Source organism: Globicephala melas, chromosome 1 (assembly GCF_963455315.2).
Source record: "Globicephala melas chromosome 1, mGloMel1.2, whole genome shotgun sequence".
Classification (NCBI taxonomy): Eukaryota; Metazoa; Chordata; class Mammalia; order Artiodactyla; family Delphinidae; genus Globicephala; species Globicephala melas.
Genome location: NC_083314.1, coordinates 158,458,741 through 158,474,916, shown reverse-complemented (window position 1 = coordinate 158,474,916; position 16,176 = coordinate 158,458,741). Strand labels below are relative to the sequence as shown.

Here is a 16,176-nt window from a genome sequence, read left to right as displayed (position 1 = left end):
ACGGCCTAAGCGAACCGCGCCAGAGGCCGGTCCTGAAACCACGCAGAAAAGGCTCTAGGCCCCAAACCCAACCAGAGCTTTGACACATTTTAAGAACCTTGGACAGCAAACACAGCCTTATCCCTCCCAAGGCCAGAAAGAGCAGTGGGGGCGGCCCACTCACCCTTCTTGGTGGCCTCGAAGCTGTCGTGGAAGTGAATCCTCTGGATGTCGTAGGTCAAGGTTGTGTTGGGCAGCAGTGTCCTGTTTCTGTTGATGATGTTGGCAGAAAATCGAAAGGCATGCTCCTCGGCGTTCATGATCTGGGCGTTGGGGCCGTCTGCATACTCAAAGATTCCTCCTGCGAGAGATGGGTAAAATTGTGTGTGCTGGGGAAGGAGGAGGGCTGCCAAGAAAGACGCTTGGTTCAGACGGTTTTATGGGCAAGATTCTTCCCCCAAATGTTCAATAATATGCCAGATTACTCCCATACATAGAAATTGTGTTGGAGCATAAGAAATATGAAAATCCTCCGAGGTCATTTCCCTCAGCTAGCAAATTCCTAATAACAGAGACTGACAAACAGAGCCCAGATAAAATGACCAACTTATGAATATTGCTATGAAAATTCTCAATACAGTGCTGGCAAGTAGAATCTACCAGAATATTATTACAAGGATAACATGCCATGACCACAGAGTTGTATTCCAGGAGTATAAGCGTGGTTCAATATAAAGACATCTATGAATATCATTCCATCACATCAACAGTTCAAAGGGAAAAAGATATGATCAACTCACAAAATACAGGAAGGCATTTGATAAAATTTGGTGGGAATGTAAATTGATACAGCCACTATGGAGAACAGTATGAAGGTTCCTTAAAAAACTAAAAATAGAACTACCATACGACCCAGCAATCCCACTACTGGGCATATACCCTGAGAAAACCATAATTCAAAAAGAGTCATGTACCACAATGTTCATTGCAGCACTATTTACAATAGCCAGGACATGGAAGCAAACTAAGTGTCCATCGACAGATGAATGGATAAAGAAGATGTGGCACATATATACAGTGGAATATCACTCAGCCATAAAAAGAAATGAAATTGAGTTATTTGTAGTGAGGTGGATGGACCCAGAGTCTGTCATACAGAGTGAAGTAAGTCAGAAAGAGAAAAACAAATACCGTATGCTAACACATATATATGGAATCTAAAAAAAAAAAAAAAAAAGGTTCTGAAGAACCTAGGGGCAGGACAGGAATACAGATGCAGACGTAGAGAATGGACTTGAGGACATGGGGAGGGGGAAGGGTAAGCTGGGACGAAGTGAGAGAGTGGCATGGACATATATACACTACCAAATGTAAAATAGATAGCTAGTGGGAAGCAGCCACATAGCACAGGGAGATCAGCTTGGTGCTATGTGATCACATAAAGGGGTGGGATAGGGAGGGTGGGAGGGAGACACAAGAGTGAGGGGATATGGGGATATATGTGTACGTATAGCTGATTCACTTTGTTATACAGCAGAAACTAACACAACATTGTAAAGCAATTATACCCCAATAAAGATGTTAAAAAAAAGAATCTTAATAATCTAGCTGTAGAAGAGATACTTCCTTGAAGCATCTTCAGCTCAAATTGGCCTTTAATATCACTAATGGTGAAACACTAGAGGCATTCTCATTAAAGGAAAGAAAAGAGGAGGTGTGTAGAGCCACACCACACCACTAACCAATGAAATAAGAGGGAAAAAGAAGTTAGAGGCACATCCTTTGGAAAGAAAAAAATGCTTATTTGCCAGTGATATAAATGCCTTCCTAAAATCTCTTATAATAATCCCTAAACATGAAAACTAGTAAGAACTAGTAGGAGACTCAAGTTCAATGACCAGTTAGCACAAATTAAGTGTTTCTTTAAATCAGCAACAACGAGTAAAAACTTAATGGCAAAAGGATTTCCTTTACGATATCAACAAAATAGTAAATAACTAATCATGAAGCAACTCCAATATTAAAAATGACAAAAAAACCTTAAGTGAGAGACATAAAAGTAGATTTAAACGAGGAGGCACGTCATGCTCCTGGGTAGGTAGGGTCAAGGGTAGAGGTGTCAGTTTTTCTCCAAATTACTTTTTCAGCTTAATGTAATTCCAGTCAGAATCATAGAAGAATATGTGTGTGTGTGTGTGTGTGTGTGTGTGTGTGTATATATATTTTTAACTTGACAAAATGACTCTAAAATACATCTGGAAGATTAAACAGGAGACAGCCTAAAAAGAGATGAGAGATGGCTTGCACTGTCAGATTTAAAATATATCATAAAGGCAAAATAATTAAAACCATGTCCTAATGGTATATGAGAACACAGTTAGGCCAATGGAACGAGATAAAAGCCCACAGAAAAAGATTCAAGTAGAGATAAGTATTTAAGACATGATAAAGATGGCTATTTCCAATCAGAAGGTAGAAGATGAATTATTCATTAATTGTGCTGAGACAATTATTCAATTATTTGGGAGAAATTTAATTTAGATTCCAATCTTAAGCTATATATCAAAAGAAAAAAAAAAGTTCCAGATGGAGCAAAGATTAAATAGCAAGAAAGTAAGGGAAGGAAGGGGGGCAAATAACTCTACAAAACTACTTAAAAAGACAATATAGGAGAATATTTTACAATATTGAGGTGCAGGAGGCCTTCCTAGGCTTTCCAATAGTCAGAAACCATAGGAGAAAGATTTATAACTCCACAGAAATAATATAAAATGTGTCGATTTCAAAATTTTCATAAACAGAATTAAATAGCAAACAACAAACCTGGAAATAATATAGGTAACATATATGGCAGTATAAAGGTTGATGTTCTTATTTTATAAAAAGCACTTAAACCCTTAAAAAAGACAAATCCTCCAATACAAAAACGTACAAAGGGCAAGGATGGGCGTTTCACAAAAGAAAGAAAAAATAATACAAAGGAGCTATTAACACATATGAAGAAATGTGCATCCACTCTAATAGTCAAATAAACTCAGTTTAAACCAACAGAGAAATACCGTTTTTGCCCGTCCCAGCTTTGCCGAGGGTGCTTGGAAACAATCATTGGCTTAACTGTGGGTAGAAGTGGGAACCGGTACACCTTCCTTCCTTGATGGCCATTAGAAATGTATCAAAAGCCTTAAAAATGCTCACATATTGAACTCATATCTCTGGTTTCTAGGAATTGATTCCAACGATGGGCACGCAGATCATGTGTGAGGAGGCAGATCTAGAGATGCTCAACACCAGAGAAACAGTAAATAAATGGCAATTTGCAATTTGTTATATATCCCCAGATAAGAGCAAACATGTAATGATTGGGAAGTATCCATGATATATATATATATATATATATATATATATATATATATATATATATATATATATATATATACTTTTTTTTTTTTTTGCGGTACGCGGGCCTCTCACTGTTGTGGCCTCTCCCGTTGCGGAGCACAGGCTCCGGACGCGCAGGCTCGGTGGCCATGGCCCACGGGCCCAGCCGCTCCACGGCATGTGGGATCCTCCCGGACCGGGGCACGAACCCGTGTCCCCTGCATCGGCAGGCGGACTCTCAACCACTGCTTCACCAGGGAAGCCCCATTATATATTTTTAAGTGAAAAACAAAAGTTGTAAAGCAGGAGATGCAGTGTGACCCCACGTTAGAAGAGGAAGAATAGAAGGAAGATGAGGAGGGATTCATATCATTGACAAGAGGAGGCATTTCAAAACAACACAAGTGTACAGTCCTATGTAATAGATTTCTTATTTTGTTCTTTCTGCTTATTTTCCCAAAATAAACCTCTATTCTTAAAAAAAAAGCAACTTAATTGTGGTATTATTTACATGAAGAAATTTCACAAAATTCACCGTTTTAAGCGTACGATGATTTTTAGCAAATTTACTAAATTGTGTGGCCATCACCGCAATGCAGCTACTGAACATTTCCAGCACCCCCGTAAGATCCCTGGTGCCCACTTACAGTCAATCACTGTTTTCACCCACTATCCTCCGGCCTCAGGCAACCACTCATTTACTTTCTGTTTCTAGAGATTTGTCTTTTCCAGGCATTTCATTTAAATGGAATCGTGCAGTGTGTGGTCTTCTGCATCTGGCTTCTTTCACTGAGCATAATGCTTCTGGGGCTCCTCTATGTTGTAGCACGTAGCAGTACATCATTTCTTTTTATGGTTAAATAGTATTACTTTCTATGGGTGTACCACATTTTATTTACCCATTCACCACCAGTTGATGGGTATCCGGGTTGTTCAATTGTTTTAAATTTTTTTAAAAAAACAGTGACTATTTAAAAAAGTAAACAAATAACTCTGCTGCCCTCCCACACCCGTGGGTATTCCAGCAGGCTTACAGTTTGTAACATATAGTGTGCATGCATGTGAGTCTGTGTGGGGACGCAGAAACATGCTGAGCACAGCTGTAAAACGACGAGCAGACTGCATCCCCAAATGTTAAGAGGGGGTCTCTCTGAGTGGGAGGATTACGGGTGATTTGAATTCCCTTCCTTGTGCTTTTTCTGTATTTTCAAAAAGTTCTGGAGGGAGCATGTGTTATATTTCTAATCAGAAAAGCCATCATGGGATTGTGTGTATGTGTTTAAAGGAAAATAAGGGATCAAAATACCATAAGATCCAGTAATTCCATTTCTATGGATACAAATTTAGAAAAAGTTAGAGTAACATAAACATTTATGTATAAGGATATTCTTGAAATAGTATCTCGAAATAATATTGAAAAAAATAGAAACAACTTGATGTTCAAAAGCAGATTACTCAATATATTAAAACCCATCCATATGGAAGAACAACTTGCAGGCATAACAGTCAGGGTGTTGGATGGCAGGATACGGTGTCCGGGATTTGCTTCAGAATAATATGGGAGGGGTGGATGTGAAGGGAATGCAGATAGGACAGGAAAGGCCATGGGTCACTGATTGCTGGGGCCAGGTGGTGGGTACACAGGGATTCATTATACCATTCTCTCTAAGTATATATGACAGACGTCCTCCATAATAAAACAGTCTTTAAAATCATAGTATATAAGGCAAAAATAAATCGTGGTCATGCAGTCAGAGAAAAGACACATTATTTGCAGATGCTTAATACCATTCTCTTAAAAACTCAAGAGAATCATATCAAAACCTAGTAGAAAGTAAACAGGAAGCTCATCAGGGGACCAGCATATAAAACATATATAGAAAAATGTACAGCCTTCCTATAAATCAGCAATAAACAGTGAGGAATTACAAGGGGAAAAAGAGACCCTATTCACAAAAGCAACAACAAAAGAATAAGATACTTTACAATAAATGTGCTATTCCTTTATCAAGAAAACTACAAACCTTTACTGGGGGACATAAAAGAAGACTTGAATAAATGGAGAGACATAACTTTCTCCTGGAAGGGAAGGCTCAGTATTGTAAAGATGTCAGCTCTCCTCAAATTAATTTACAAATTTAATGCAATTCCAATTAAAATCAAAAAGGACATACCAGAAGGGCGTACACCAAAATGTTAACAGAGGTTCTTTCTATAAAGTAAAAAGATAATGGATTGCTTTTGCTTACTGCTTTCCCCCCCAAATGTTCTGCACGGAGCTTTGGTAATAAGGAAAAAAGCTTTTAAAAAACGCTCTTAAAACATACTTAATGATACAGGAAATGCTCATCCTGCCCACCCCCAAAGGCAACAAAATAATATTACAGTATGAAACCTAGTTATCAAATAAAAAGCACATAACTATATTTACAGAAAAAAGACTGGAAGGATTTATACCATGGTACCAGTGAGTTTCTCTGGGAAGAAGAGGTTTATGGATACTTTTAATCTTGCTCTTTGTAGTTTCTTGATTTTTCCATATTATTTACAATGAATATTATTTTTAATAGTTTAAAATGTAAACATCAAAAAAAATTCTTCCAAGAAAGGCTGGGGAGAAATCTAGTCATTAGAGAGCCCCATCCCAGATGAGGATCAAAGGTCATGGGACAATGGGCCATTTCCTGGGGCTTCACACATCCTTGCTTGCCTCTCAGACCTTGGCAGGTGGGGAGGAGAAGAGAGAGGGGGTCTCAAGCCACTGAGACCCAAGCCCAGAGGATACACAATTCAGTCCCATGAATACCCACTGGTCTCTGCCCACTTGTCACTGGGTGCTGGGATAAGAGAAGTCAGTCCTGGGCCTCTGCTCTTAAGGAGAACTCAGCTGACAATAAACAGATGACCATAGATGACCATAACCAGCATGTACGGTAATCAGCTGTTCCCAACTCAGGTTCCAGAGACAGTCAGGCCTCAGTCCAAACCCTGGCTCTACCCACTGAAGGAAGTTACTCTCTCTGAGACTCAGTTTCTCCATCTGCAAAATGGGGTACACACTTCCAAGGGTTGATTGTTGCGTGGAAGAAAGAACACAATGCAGCTAAATGCATGGACATGGTGAGGACTTAGTAACGGGCAGTTATTAAAGTAGGAGTGAAACAATGCTATTTAGAAAAACAAAACGAATTCTGAGCTTCTACATTCTAGAGCAGGGGTTGAAAAACATTTTCTGTAAAGGAGCAGGTAGTAAATATTTTTGGCTTTGTGGGCCAGAAGGTCTAATGGACTCTTCCATTGTAGCATGAAAGCAGCATATGTAAACAATGGATGTGGCTATGTTTCAATGAAGTTTTATTTACAAAAACAGGTGGTGAGCTGGATTTGGCCAGTGGGCTGTAGTCTATGACCTCTTCCAGGGGAAGGGAAGCCTTTATCTCAGAGGGAAAAGCACCTTAGGGCCTGGATGGAGAAGATAAGACGATGATGGTACTGAATTGCTGTGCAAAAGAAACAAAGATGGGATGTTGAATTTTTGTGTGGGGAGGATTGGAGAGAATGGCCCAGGAGAAAGGGAACAGACAGGAAGTGGGCCCAAAAAGAGAAAGAAGAGGACAATGTAGCCCAGGACCAAAGGCGGGTGAGGCCACGGCAGGAAGGGCCATGTTAACACAGTGATGTCTGGTTCTTAGTGCCCAGTTAGCCTGATCTGTGTGTGCTGTCATCTCCCTCCTTACAGGAGCCCCATCATTTGGTAAAGTTGGTCACAGAAAACTTACCCCAGCTTGTGTTCTTTGGGGACAGTGAAGGGAGGTGGGCAGAGTCCAGCATAGGGCGAATCAGGGTAGAAAGAGGACAAGAGGTGCAGGAGGTGGGATGAGAGGGGATGGAAAACTCAGCAGAGAAGGAAGTTGGAACAAGAGGTGATTAGGAGAAACCAGAAGCCCTGGGGCATCTCAGAGATGTTGCTGGGGAGAGGCTCTTCCCCCATCTCTATCCCCCAAACACAGGCAAGGATGGGTCATTTTACTTGAACATTAAGGGCAAGATGATGGCCCAAATTTGAATGTATTGGGACACCCAGGCAGCAAATACTTAGACACAGTGCAGAGGTTCAGAGAGTGGGTTCTGGATGTAGCAGACACGGGTTTGAGTTTTGGTTCCATTCACAGGCTGCCTTTCTCTCTAGAGAACTATTCTCACTTCTTCCCATTGGGGCAGTGTGTAGCCCATGACTGAATGATACTGGGACTCAAAAGGGTGGTCCCCTTGCCCTAGGGTGGGTATAACTCTGTGGTGCAGGTATGCTCCACAGCCCCTCCCAACAGCCCCACCCTGCATCAGACGAAGACCAGATCTTACCCAAGGCTGCAACTTGGTCCATCCCTGTCCCCTTCCCTATCCTGCTTTGCTCACTCCCCGACAGGGTTTTCCTAAAGAGCGCTCTTCCCTGCTATCGACCCCAAGTATCTGAATCCTTGACTCAGGCTCTGCATCTGGGGAACCTGACCTAAGATAGAGGTGACGTTGCTTCAGGGAGAGTATCAACCACACTTACCTTTCAGTTCTTTTGGAGGAAGGGAAGGGCAGCACCGAACCTCATCTGTTGAAAAACCTTTGAGGGTTCCTCTACCCTCTCCCTTCTGGGTCCTCTTGCCCCCTTTCTCTTTTTTGCAGGGGGCTCTATAGATCAGGGAGCTTTGGAAGCTCAGTGTCTGATGGGCTGGGGTTCTAATTCAGGCTCCGCTCCATGGAAGAAAGGCTGCTTTGGGTCTTGGCTTCTGGAAAGAGCACCCCGCACCGCTTCGAAGCAGCTCCCCCATTCAACTGGCTCCTCTCTATTCTCTTCCTTCCCATACATTCCTCATGATCATTATTTAAAGAGGCTAATAAGTAGGTTGGCACCGTTGATTAATGCATAATCTTAATCATGATTGCATAGCGTAATTGGCATTAATTTGAAGAGCTAGTTCATTATGAAAATAATTGTCACTGCTTTCTGCTTTAATAAAATGGAGCAGAGACGCCAGGGCTGCTGAGGAAATAGGATTGTGTGTGTGTGTGTGTGTGTGTGTGTGTGTCTGTGTGCGTGCGCGCTGTGTGATGGGTCCCAGAAGATGTTAGCAGGGGTGGAGCACAGGTGCAGTTGGATCATTTTCTTCCAACAAAATCTTAAGTGTAAGCCGAATGGGTAAAACAAATAACAATAATAATAATAACATAACAAGACTGATTATGTGCTGGGGATGATGTTGAATGCGTTCCACCTGCTGCATTTATTACAAGAACCTCTACAACCCCATTAGACAGAAATGATTATTGCCCCATTTCACACAAGAAAAAACGGAGGCCCAGGGAGGTTAAAGGGGTTGTGAAAACTACTATGTGGTAAATTCTCGTCTGCAACCAAAGCCAGCTTGTTAGTGTCAACTGCTAACTTTTCAGGAGTTGTGAAAGTGAGTTACTAAACCATTGGCAGCTTGAAAGCAGCCACAACGAGAATGTTTACACCACAGAAATAAGCAGGTGCTACAAATGAGAGCTGTTTTTTTTTTTTTTTTTTCCCCTGGAGAGTGTGATTACCAGCACACCACTGCCCAAGCCCATTTCCATCATCTGGACTCTTAAAGACTGGATGCCACAGTTCCCGAGAAGGCTCTGTAACCCCCAGGGCTCCACCAGGCGCAGCATGAAAACCACTGCTCAGAACTAACCTCATCTACAGACAGCGAAACGCAAGGCCGGGGGTGGGGGAGGAACGCTCGAACTAGCTGTGCCAACGGGAACCGACTTCCTTCTTGCTCCTTCTAAAGTGACATGTTGTCATATGTTTCGAGAAACATTCTGACTGCCCTAAGCATAAACACCCTTATTTTTATTTTTATTTTTTTTGCGGTACGCGGGCCTCTCACTGTTGTGGCCTCTCCCGTTGCGGAGCACAGGCTCCAGATGCGCAGGCTCAGCGGCCATGGCTCACTGGCCCAGCCGCTCCGCGGCATGTGGGATCCTCCCAGACCGGGGCACGAACCCCTGTCCCCTGCATCGGCAGGCGGACTCTCAAGCACTGCGCCACCAGGGAAGCCAAACACCCTAATCTTTAAGATTGCTTTTTCTGTCTCTGGAAATGTGCCCAAGCGGTGGCATTGCCCTGCCTCCCAGATGACCTATGGTGGCCTGTGACCTCAAATATGCGGAGCTGTCCCGCCACGTCTCATCATGAAGAGCAAGGAGGCACCGCCCACAGCCCCTGCTGTCGCAGCACACACTCCCTCTGTGCAAGTGGCCCTAGAGACCCTCCAGCGCACAGGGCCCAGGGCAGATGCAAGCAGAAGACAGTCCCCTGATTAAGCCCATGACCTCGTGACTGTCTAGGGCTGGTCTGGAGTCCTGAGATGTTCCTTTCTCTTGAACAACTTTGTGCTCTTGAATTTGGCCCTTGCAAAAGCAGCCCAGCCAGCCCAGCCCCAACTGCAGTGAGCCTGGCAGACTCCGGCCGAGCCTGCAACATGCCGCCACCTGTCCGTCTGGCAGCCAAGTCCCAGGAGACATTCACGTTCCCAGCACCAGGCCCAGGCACCGTCAGTCCTCTGGGGCCTAAGTCTGTTCTTTCTTTTCCAGTCTGCTTTGTTCTTTTTCTGAAGTTTCCAAGGTGTCGTAGAGATTGAGACGCTAATCAGTGAGATTGTTGCTACAGCCTCTTCCCGGCCGCCTCCCTGTCTGTTCCGATCAGCGATCAGCGTTCTCTCTTCTCCCTGCCAGGGCCCCTGCGGCTCTCTGTAGCCCGTGGGTCGGAAGAACCAGGCTCTGCTTTCTACACCTTAGCCAGCTCTTCAGGGCCCTGGCAGTGCCTGGGGACTTGCTTCTGGGCCTCTCTGTGCCCTGGTCTCAGCAGAAGGAGATGAGGGGACACACTGGCTGACGTCCCCCACTGGGCATAATAGGTGGTTTACAGAAGGTAAGCAGTGCCCAGTGGAAAAGTGCCAAGCATAGGCTTTCTGAGGTCTTGGGCGAGGGAGAGGAGACAAGGAGGCTCTGTGTCTCCCCTCCTCTGGGTTTGTTGATTCGTTCGTTCATTCATTCATTCATTCCCCAAGCAGTTTACAGGCTACAACCATGAACAAGGAACCATGCTGAACACTAGATGAGTCAGAAAGAGATCAGGCATACTCCCAGGCCTTCGGGAGCTCACAGCTCGGAAGAGGAAATGAGAGAAGGGCCACACATAAAATCGCTACGGGTAAAAACTCTCCCTGGGATCAGAATGTCTGGAAAGGTGGAGAAGAGGGAGAAGAGGGAGTCATGGATGTCTCCGTGGGTAAGGCAGCATCTGCCCTGCTCCGCGCTGAGCTGTGGAAGGAACATGGCACCGGCGAGGGAGAGAATGGCCGTGGGTAGGTTCTTGCGGATGAGGACTTGGGCTAGGGCAGGGCCAGTGGGGAGGGAGTGAAGCAGGGGCCAGGCAGGAGGGGAGCTGCTGGGTTTGCTTCTCTAGGACTGATCTGTGATGAGATGAAGGAGGGAGGTGGGGGCCTGCGAGAGGGAGCATCAGAGAAGACCCTGGAATCTGGACCAGAATGGGAGTGCAGTCAAGCCTGTGGACTCCACAGTCAGGCTGCCTGAATTGGAATTGACCCCGCCATTTCCCAGCTGTGCAAACTTGGGCAAATCCCTTCCCTGCCCTGTGCCTCTGTTTGGTCATCTGAAAAGAGGGATATTAGTCGCACTTACAACATAGCTCTATTTTGAGGCTTAAATGGCATAATCATCTAAGGCACATGGTAAGCCCTCATGAGGGCAAGAAGTTACAATTTTGTAGTGACAGGGAAGCTGGGGGGCTTTAAATTAAATGGGGGTATCCAGAGAAAGAACAGATCTGAGGAGAGGATTGCAATCCCGGAGGGCCCCAGGGGAGGCCTCCTGATGGAGTCCTGGAGCCTGGTGGCAGTCGTTTTAATTGATCTGATGATATGCGGAGCTTTGTCTGTACAACTCAGGGACGCGCAAGTCAAATAGTGCAGAATCCGGGCTTCCCTGGTGGCGCAGTGGTTGAGAGTCCGCCTGCCGATGCAGGGGACACGGGTTCGTGCCCCGGTCTGGGAAGATCCCACGTGCCGTGGAGCGGCTGGGCCCGTGAACCATGGCCGCTGAGCCTGCGCGTCCGGAGCCTGTGCTCCGCAACGGGAGAGGCCACAACAGTGAGAGGCCCGCGTACCGCAATATATATATATATATATATATATATATATATATATATATATTGCAGAATCCACCATGTCGGGAGGATGGCTGGAGGCTCCCGTGCTGCCCGGAGACCCTGATGACCGATGGGCTGTCATCAGGTGGAAGAGCAGGGGCCCAAGGGCAGTGAGCGCCCTTGCCGGAGGGGCCAAAGGAAAGAAGACCCTGAATCTCGAGTCCCTGGTGGGGCTGTCCCACCTCCTTGATGGGCAGAGCCGTCACACAGTCTACCCCCATGCACACCTGCCCACAGCAGAAAGGCCAGCCATAAGCCTGGCATTTGAGGCCCTTCCCGGGCCAGCCTGACCTCCTTCACGCAGGACATCCTCCACTCACACTGTACTTGTCACCCTCCCCTTCGTGCCTCTGTGCTTTCGAGTGTGCTCCCCTTCTGCCTGGATCACCTTTCCTTCTGTTTCCTCCTTCCAAAGCTGGCTTCCATATTTCTCTTCTGAGCCTTGTGTAGCAAACACTGTCCTTGTGTCCTCCTCCCTCCCCCATGCCCCGCCAGGGGCTGCCTGCAGACATTTCCTCTGCCCCCCTCGGAATTCGCTGGCGATGGTGCAGCTGTGGCGAGCGAGGGACAGAACACAACAGCGAGGGAGCTGAGCTCAGCAGAGCCTCAGCTGAGGAGGCAGGGAGCAGGCGGATGAACCCCGGCTTCCTCGCCCCTCAAAGGTGCAATTCCGAGACACGATCTACCCAGTTGTTCAAAGGGCCCCAGCGGGGCTGAGCCCCAGTTACCCACAGCACAGGCCACCTGCGGACACACCTTCGCTGGCTTTCCTCCTTCCCCATCTCACTTTCCCGCTCCATCGCCATACTTCCTGGAATCATCTCCCAGATAAACTACTCGCACCCTAACTTGTTGCAGGATCCGCTTTGGGGAGTTCCCAACTAAGACGCCTTCCCTAAGCTCCAAATTCATCCTCTGTACCCACCCTCACCTGTGTCACGTGTCATGTCCCCCACTCCCTCCCTGTTAGGCTGTGGGCATCTGGAGGGTGGAGACATACCTTAGTAGTCCTGGCATCTCTTTCCCGCTCCAGTGTCTAACTATCTAGCACAGAGAGGATGCTGAGACATGTTTATTAAATAAATACGTCCATAAGTACATGAGTGCGCGCCTGTACACACACACACACACACTACTTGCTTTTAAAAGCTAATTCCTGTTCAGGACTTTGATACTTAAATGACAAAGCAAAAAGCACACAAGTGTCCTCCAGACCACCTGCCATGAAGATGCCCAGCAGGGCGGATACCCAGGTCCTGCAGTTTGCAAGCTCCTACGTTTCCCCATCTCTGGCAGTGATCGGCTCTTACTAGAGGAGGAAGCTCACGGGCAGCCTCTGAGAGGTGGGGAGCAAAGACAACATTCCCCAAACTTACTTGACAACCATGGAAACCTCTTTTGGCAGAGCACCTCCCTGAAAACACGCTTCAGGAATTGCTGCGTCACAGTGATTTGGGCAAACGTTTCTTTTCCCCTTCTGAGGAATGAGCTATTTGAGGTTCAGGGCTAAAGCCTTCACATCTCAGTCTGCCCCACATAACCTGGTCCCCAGCCCTGAGCACCAGAGACACACAAAGAAAGAATGAAGAAATTATAACGAAGTATACTTTGAAAGTATTTGATCTACTTACAGTCAGGGGGTCCATGTGATGGGTTTTGTTTTTACTGGATTGATTCCGGGACAGAAGTCACAGGTTGTTTTAACACAGCTTAGAGGCGTGATTACTCTGCTAGGCTCTCATTAGCATGTGTCTATGTGTGCGTGCGCACCTAGGCAGGTGTGGGCACTCAACTCACAGGGGCGGGGGCACAGCAGGGAGGGAAGCACGGGGAGCCAATTCACCAGCCAAATGCTTTGTGCCTCTCTCCCCAAGGCACTGGGTTGAAATAAGAGATTCTGACTTAATTATGATTATTAGCAAATGAGACTGCTTGCATCTTCACAAGCTCTCAGCTCCTACAAAGGAATTCCAAGTGACCTTGTCCCCCCACAGACACCACTGATAGAGCTGCTCATCTACTCAGCCCTTCCTTCGTTCTCCAAACACTCAGGAAGCACCTCCCATGTGTCACGCACCAGGCACACAGCAGATGAACAATAGGGGAGACCCCTACCCCTGAAATACCCTGCTTATTTCCCAAAGCTCTTAATGCAGGTTGAAATGATCTCAAATATCTGTTATCTAGTTTATAGTTTGCCTCGTCCTCCACCCTTATCACTATAATATAAGGTCTTTGAGCATAAAGAGCTTGTTCATTATTTTCTCTCCAGTGCCTAGAACAATGCCTGGCACATAGTAGGCACTTATAAGTATTTCTCAATTATAAAGGAATATGTATGGAACGTACAAGTTTAAGCAAGCATGAAATGGCTAAACAACAAAACTTCAGGGAGGGAACACATGGATGGTGGCTTTTATGCATTGACGTGATAGGAGGGGACACCACAAAAAGTAAGAATGTAATTTGGGGATTTAAAGTGGTGGGGGAAGATTCCTTATAGGAAGGATTGAGATCAGAAAGCTGAACACTTCTTACCAAAAGCCAGAAAGACTCATAATCCCCTCTAGTCACAGCCACTCGGAAAAGCCCAAGTTTATAACAGGCAGGATAGCAGGTGCATTCCCAGGGCTGGAGCAAAATTGCACTTTCTTTTATTTTATTGGTTTATAATATTATATAAGTTTCACACGTACAATATTATATTTCGACCTCTGTATACACTACAGCACGCTCACCACCAAAAGTTTAGTTTCCTTCCATAACCATACAGTTGACCCTCTTCACCCGTGTTGCCCACCCTCTTTCCCCTCTGGTAACGGCTACTCTGTTCTCTGTATCAATGTGTTTGTTCTTGTTTGGTTTGCCTTGTTCATTTTATTTTATTCTACACTTGAGTGAAACCATACAGTGTTTGTCTTTCTCTGTCTGACTTACCTCACTTATGTTAACACCCTCAAGGTCCACCACGTTGTTAACGAATGGCAAGATTTCATCTTTTTTTTTTATGGCTGAGTGGTACACCATTCTATATACAGTTGACCCTTGAACAACACGAGTTTGGACTGCATGAGTCCACTTACATGCAGATGTTTTTTCAATAGTAGATATCATAGTACTACATGATCCACAGTTTGTTGAATCAGCAGATGTGGAATGGCAGATACAGAGGACCCACCTATATGGAGAGTCGACTGTAAGTTATACTTGGATTTTCGACTGTGCGCCTAATCCCTGCTTTGTTCAAGGGTCAACTGCATATACCACATCTTCTTTATCCATTCATCTGTTGATGGGCACTTAGGTTGTTTCCACATCGTGGCTATTGTAAAAAACGCTGTGGTGGCTATTGGAGTGCGTGTATCTTCCAAATTAGTGGTTTTTAAAAATTCTTCAGTTAAATACCCAGAGGTGGAATTGCTGGATCATATGGTAATTCTATTCTTAATATCTTGAGGACCCTCTATACTGTTTTTCATAGTGGATCCACCAGTTTTCATTCTCACCAACAATGCACGAGGGTTCCCTTTCTCCACAGCCTGCCTCTCCAACACTTCTTTCTTGCCTTTTTGATAACAGCCATTCTAACAGGCATGTGGTGATATCTAATTGCTTCGATTCACATTTCCCTAGTGATTAGTGACGTTGAACATCTTTTCATGTTGGCAAAAATTGGCAAATCTGCCAATTTTTCAATCAAGTTCTTTGGTTTTTTTATTGTTGAGTTCTTTACATATTTTGGATATTAATCTCTTATTGGATATATGATTTGCAAATACCTTTTCCCATTAGGTAGGTGTCTTTTTGTTCTGTTGATTTCCTTTGCTGTGCAGAGCTTTTTAGTTTGATATAGCCCCATGTGTTTATTTTTGCTTTTGTTTCCCTTGCTCGAGGAAACATATCCAGAAATATTGCTAAGACTGATGCCAAAGGGCACACTGTCTATGTTTTTTCTAGGAGTTTTATGGTTTCAAGTCTTTGATCCATTTTGATTTACTAGCAGAAAGAAAAATTAAGAAAACAATCCCATTTTCCATTGCAACTACAAAAAAAATAAAATATCTAGGAATAAATTTAATGAAGGAAGTTAAATTTATTAACCTGTACACTGAAAACTATAAGCCATTGTTGAATAAAATTGAAGAAACACCAAGAAATGGAAAGATATTTCAGGCTCATGAACTGAAAGAATTAACATTGTTAAAATGTCCATATTACCTAAAGCAATATATAGACTGAATGCAATCCCTATCAAAATCTCAATGACATTTTTCACAAAAATAGAACAAAAATTCTAAAATTTATATGGAAACATGCAAGGCCAAATAACCAGAGCGATTCTGAGAAAAAAGAACAAAGCTGAAGGTATCACACTCCCTGATTTCAAATTATATTACAAAGTTATAGTAATCAAAATAGCATGGTATTGGCTGGAAAACAGACACATAGATCAATGGAACAGAACTGAAATCCCAGAAATAAACCCACACATATATGGACAATTAATTTATGACAAAGAAGCAAAGAACATACAATGGAGAAAGGAAAGTCTCTTCAATAAATGG

At 44.5% G+C, this 16,176-nt stretch overlaps 1 protein-coding gene across 5 annotated transcripts in view; it reads right to left on the bottom strand.

Moving 5' to 3' along the window:
- The window catches only part of GRIK3 (glutamate ionotropic receptor kainate type subunit 3), a 243,945-nt gene that overhangs the window by 95,391 nt on the left and 132,378 nt on the right, over positions 1–16,176 (bottom strand). For all 5 annotated transcript variants that reach the window (XM_060307754.1, XM_070045534.1, XM_030869066.3 and 2 more), the window contains exon 2: positions 164–340. In XM_060307754.1, coding sequence (XP_060163737.1) covers positions 164–340 — 177 coding nt within the window. The remainder of the gene's footprint in view (positions 1–163; positions 341–16,176) is intronic.